We start from the raw sequence: 5890 nt of genomic DNA on the forward strand, positions 1-5890 counted from the left end.
CCAATTGATAATTGAGCATGGGCCTTCATCTATCAAAAGTTAAAATAGATAAAATTAACAGTGACATCTGGCTACATCATATGTTGTCACCACTTGTGCTCCAGATGTGTAAGGTAACACACCTCCTTTGTAACCGCTCCCTGCATCTTGTAGAAATGTCTGAACCTGCAACTCTGTTGTTCTACTGTTTTTGGTATGTACATAATTTAAACTGACTGTATAATATTAGTTCATAACTGTTAACCAATATTTCGGCTAACTTATAACTATTTTTGTATCAGCACCCTGTTCATCATGTTACCATGTTAGGAAGAAACATTACTCCTGTCCACATTGATATGCTTACTGCTCGTACAGTCATGTCGACGGTTTCATCTTTATATTGTATAGCTTTAAGCATATTTTTTAGTTTAATTTTAAATTTAATATTTTTTCTCACCTTGTATAATTTTAAGTATACTTAGACCTGTCGCTATTACCAACTGATGAGGGACTATTTTTCCATTGGAAAATAGTCCGAAATGCATTTTGGATTTTTACGGTTTTTATACTTTGTAATTATCTTATTGTACAACCCTATCTGTTTTATTAAATTTTTTTACTTTGATTTTTGAGCATTTGTGCCCTTTGTCATTGGTGTGATAAGCCCTTCCTATTATCTACCTTATGGTTATAGATATTTTGATTAATTAATTTAATTATACTAAAGGCTAAAAGCAATTTTCTGCAATATAAAAATATGACAGATTAAATGTTCAATATTCAGCAATACTTAAAAATGTCAGCATGGTTTTTAATTGAATATTCACATTAAAGAAACTCAGAAATTTAAGTTTTTGATCAAAAACATTGTTTTTAAATGTGATATATATATTAAATACAACAATTTTTATTTATCACTACAATCCTTTTTACACATTTTTAAATTGCTTTATTTTAAATGTAAATATAATTAAACTAAACATTAATGTGTTCTTGGATAATGTGAATTTTTTTACTATTAAAAATAATCATTTCAGTACTTTCCATAACTCCATTAGCTTGTATTTGAAAAATATTTTTATATTTTTTTTTGTTATAAGAAATGCTTTCATTTATATAATAAAAGGAAATATTAATTACAAAGAAATAAGCATGAAATATGGTAATTAAGTAATTAACTGTTAACAGTATATACTTAATGGAATTTTAATATTTCAAAAATTTAAGTTCATATAATCCAATTCATTTAGCTTTAATGGTCAAATTTGAAGTAATTTTATTTACACAAATCCTCTCAGATATATTGATTACAGTATAAAAAATAATATTTCTTAATATTATCTGTGAATTCTGTATTTATAAAATGTAAAGAATAGTCTTTTTTGTTTATAAAAAACATATCACACAATGTATAAAAAAAGTTATAGTAGTAGCAGAGTTTAACTTTACACATGTATAGTGTAAAGTTAAACTCTGCTATTGTTAAGTTAATAATTTCCAATCTGTATAATGTGAAATGTGTAATAACATTTAAAATCAGGATTCAAATTTTATCAAAAATGTTTTCCATCATTCTTTCTAAAAAATTCTATTTTTACAAAGGATTTTTAAATTTCACTTACTTGGCAGTCAATTTGTTGATAATGTACAAAAGGAACGCTGAATTGTTGACTGGTCCCATCTGAGAAATGGCAAGTGAAAATGGCACTATTATTTTCATTTTGCTGTAAAAATATTTGTGTTAATTAGAATCTATTTATCACAATTTGTTATAAAAATAGTAAAATATAATATAAAAGAACAAAATCCTCTATCTTATATTCTAATTTAATTCAAAATTTAATTCAATTTATTAAAAGTAAATACTTAATAACCCATGACAGAAATATATATTTTATTGATTCAAGTCAAATAGAAATATTATCTTCATTTTGCTAATTGATTAGCTATTAAGTTATAAATATTAATTTAATTTAGAATATTCTGGCTGTCTACCTCTAGCCAAATCATTTAATATCTTAATTAGCCTTATTATTGTAGCATGATAAGAATCTGGATGTATTGTTTGATTAATAATGTTTATTGGGTTTATTGTATATATAATTATAAATACTAAATTCATATAATTAAGTTTCAGCTTAACAGCTACTAATATACAAATTATATATATAATCTATACTAATATTATAAAGAGGTTATGTATGTATGTATGTATGTATGTATGTATGTATGTATGTATGTNGGAAAATATATATTTTGTATTTTACTAAACTCATGTTGTCATAGAAAAGCAATGAAAATTTTTTTTCTCTCTTATGTATTTATTCTGTTTACTTACAATTTTCATTAGAGTGACTGATGGAATGTTCAGAATAAATAAAAAAAAGCAAAATCTAAAAATAAAGACTAAAATGACTACATTTCCTTAATTTTATATTAAAAGAATAGTAACCCTTACTTACATATTTTATCTGGCCAAAACATAGGAAAGAATATTTGTTGTCAGTATGACTTGAAATTTTTTATTTCTATTCTCATTTTGTTTGTCACAACAGGAACTTTATGCTGGAATTACTCAATACTAATAATACAAACACAACAAAAGATTTCTTTCTTTAAAGAAAGCAGGGAATTTTCAGATCATCACATTAAGAAAATAAACACATTTTGATGATTTTGATACTAGATTAAGTAAAATTTACAATTCTTGTATATTTCACAATTTATTATGAAAATTAGCTCTCTTGAAATATAATGCATTATTTTCTTATAAAAATATGATGAACTACAATATGCTTAAACAATAATTTTGAAAAAAATTATAAGTATATTACAATCAACTCCCAACTTTAATAAATATAATGCAAATGAGACAGAATTACTGTATATAAATATTGCAAACAGAATATACAGGGTGTTTATAAATGAATGGTGCAGTTTTATAAATTAATAATAAATCTATTTATTACCTTAATCTCGGGCATTGACTGAGTTTATGTACCGTCAATGCCTGTGTCCCTTGAGAAACTGGGTGATCGGATAAAGAATGCACTGCAGACCATCACGGAGGACATGCTACACCGCGTATGGGAAGAATTTGATTACCATGTAGATGTGTGTCGTGTGACCATGGGTGCACATATTGAAGGATTGTAATTAATGCATAAAAAACTTGGACAGTTGCCACTGCTTATGCTGTAAGGTTTGCTCATATAAGGTAATAAATAGATTTATTATTAATTTTTAAAACTGTGCCATTCATTTATAAACACCTTGTATTATTATTAGAAAATAAAAATCATTATAGCAAGTTTAATTCATATAAGCAGTATATTAACTAATATATTATTCAATTAAAATATGTATTTTAAACATAAATTCAAACCAATTCTTTATAAATAAATTTGTATTGTTAAAATTAAATCTTATTTAATTAATAGAAGTCCATAATGGATATTTCTTCTTGAATATAAAAGTTGATCAAGATTAACACAACTATAGTCATCATCAACAATTACATATGATATTCTTATGTATGTAAAGGAGATATGTGTATATCTCTTAAGTTCATTTGAAAATAGTCAAGAATTGTATTATTTTGATTAAATTTAAAAAAAAAAAAAAATCTTAAAAAAAAAATTCTGCAATTAAGATATATGAGCTTAAAAATTTTAATGATTAAAAATATAATTTAAACAAAAATTGAATAAATGTTGTGTGTGTTGTGAAGAATAACTGATGTGAAACTGAAGTATTGAATAATTACATTATATATATATATATAAATGGACGCGTGTGTCCCTATATTTCACTTTTCAGCCAAAACTACACATCGCACATGAATGGTGTTTGTATGTGGTAGTAGCTCCAAGTCTCCATTCGTGCACTATGGTGGTTGAGTCTCAATATCTATAAGGGTGCGGGAGATATGGGATTGAAAGTGGTTGAAAGTGGAAGATTTTCTATTTCAATTTTAAAAATTTTCGAATTTGAATTGATTCGATTATAGAACGATTGTAAACATTCCAGAAAATTGATCAAATTGAAAATAGTTCATTTGACTGGACATAAAAATTCTCTAATTAGTCTGGAAACGGGGGACCTAATTCTTGCATTCTGTGAAAACGGGTAAGATTGGCTATAATGTAATTATCTTAATCTTCACTATCGTTACTTTTTGCCCAGAGAAGGGAGTCCTTGCAGCTACATTCTAGATTACTTACAAAAACAATCTTTTATATATAAAAAAAACTATATTACATACAAATAAAAACCCAGCGAAGCGGGTCCTTGCAGCTAGTTATTGTAATAAAATGAAAGAAAAAGAACCAGAGATGAAAAATATACTAGTACCTTATACTTCAAACAACTAACTTCAATGTTCCAGAGTTTGAATGCTAAATTTGGGAGAAATTCTAATACAGTTCATATGATGCTTCTATATTCAAATTGTGTGCATAGTGAAAAAATGCACTTTCTGTGTAAATGCTATGTGCTAAGCACCCAAAATCATCTCTTGTTCTCACTATGAAAGCATCTCTTCATTACATTCATGTGTTTTCAGTGCTTTTTTTTCACTTTATTTTTGCCATGTTTGGTTATATATATATATACACCCTATATATATACTACCTATTAACATATTAACTGCAGTATCCAAGAAGTATGTGGAAGTAACAAAGCCTAACAGGAAGGTTGTAATTTCAATGATTGAGGTGAAAAGGGAAATTATGAAGCATGAAAGTGGTACCAATGTGGCAAATCTGGCATCAATATTTAACATATCAAAGTTGATGATGTGTATCATTCTTAAGAACAAAGAAGCAATTAAAAGCAGCAAATGCGGTTAAAAGTGTGAAAATATTGACCTCCAAGAGATCACACATTATTGAGGAGCTGGAAAAACTGCTCAGAGTGTGGATAAATGAGAAGCAATTGGTTGGTGAAATCATCTCCATGAAAATTTTGTGAGAAAGCCAAACAACTTGCATAGTGACTTGAAGAAACAGGCCATCACCACTCATTACTAAAGTACAGTACAGTAAATGCAATTTCATTTTACTATACAGGAATTAAGATTATTTATGTATTTACTTATTCTTTAGTCCATTATTTTCATAAAAATAAAGTCAAGCATTGTACAGTGAAATCTAAAATAGAAAGGAAATATATTCAATTTTCATTCTGATTATTAAATCAATTGAACATCAGTGAGTAATTATGATTAAACTTTCATTTCGAAAAAAATTTGTGTTTGATAAAAATTAATCTATCATCAAAATTATGAAATAAAAACAAAGAATAAACTTTTCAATTAAACAGAAATTCCTTAATGCCAGTAATCTATGTCTGAAAAATCAGACAGACATTCTATGTCAACGGTTCCCAACCTTTTTCGGGTAGCGACCCCCTTTTTATAAAAGCCAAGTGACCCGCGACCCCGATACAATTGAAAAAGGTATTTTTAATAAGGTAATTAAAAAACAATGAAATTAGTTTTTTAGTATAATTTATTTTAAATTATGTTTAATAATTAATTTAATGAGATGGTTGACATTGCATGTATTATTAACCAGCCTCAAAATTCGCGAGTGAGATTTTGTTAACGCCAACCTCATGTCGTTCTCAACATTTAATTTATTCCTCTCAAAACTCTCAACACACGATTCAACCAACTGTGACAGAATAGCGTACTCAGATTACACTTATTTTAATTTTTTAAAAATATATGAAATTATTCAAACTTTAAGACACCATTAAAAATAAATATTGCATTATAGTGAAAATTTTGTTTTAGTTTACTGCATAAGTTGGCGACCCCACAGAAAACCCGTCGTGACCCAGAAGGGGGTCGCGACGGGTTTTCCCCTTCTGGGTCGCGACCCATAGGTTGGGAACCCGTGGTCTA

General features: G+C 27.2%; 1 protein-coding gene across 1 annotated transcript in view; it reads right to left on the bottom strand.

The window, feature by feature from the left end:
- The window catches only part of LOC111642286 (oxysterol-binding protein-related protein 1-like), a 190167-nt gene that overhangs the window by 108036 nt on the left and 76241 nt on the right, over positions 1-5890 (bottom strand). Inside the window, exon 11 of the mRNA XM_023388617.1 lies at positions 1593-1706. Coding sequence (XP_023244385.1) covers positions 1593-1706 — 114 coding nt within the window. The remainder of the gene's footprint in view (positions 1-1592; positions 1707-5890) is intronic.

The sequence above is a fragment of the Centruroides sculpturatus genome, unplaced genomic scaffold (assembly GCF_000671375.1).
Source record: "Centruroides sculpturatus isolate CEXI.00-Female unplaced genomic scaffold, Cexi_2.0 scaffold751, whole genome shotgun sequence".
NCBI lineage: Eukaryota > Metazoa > Arthropoda > Arachnida > Scorpiones > Buthidae > Centruroides > Centruroides sculpturatus.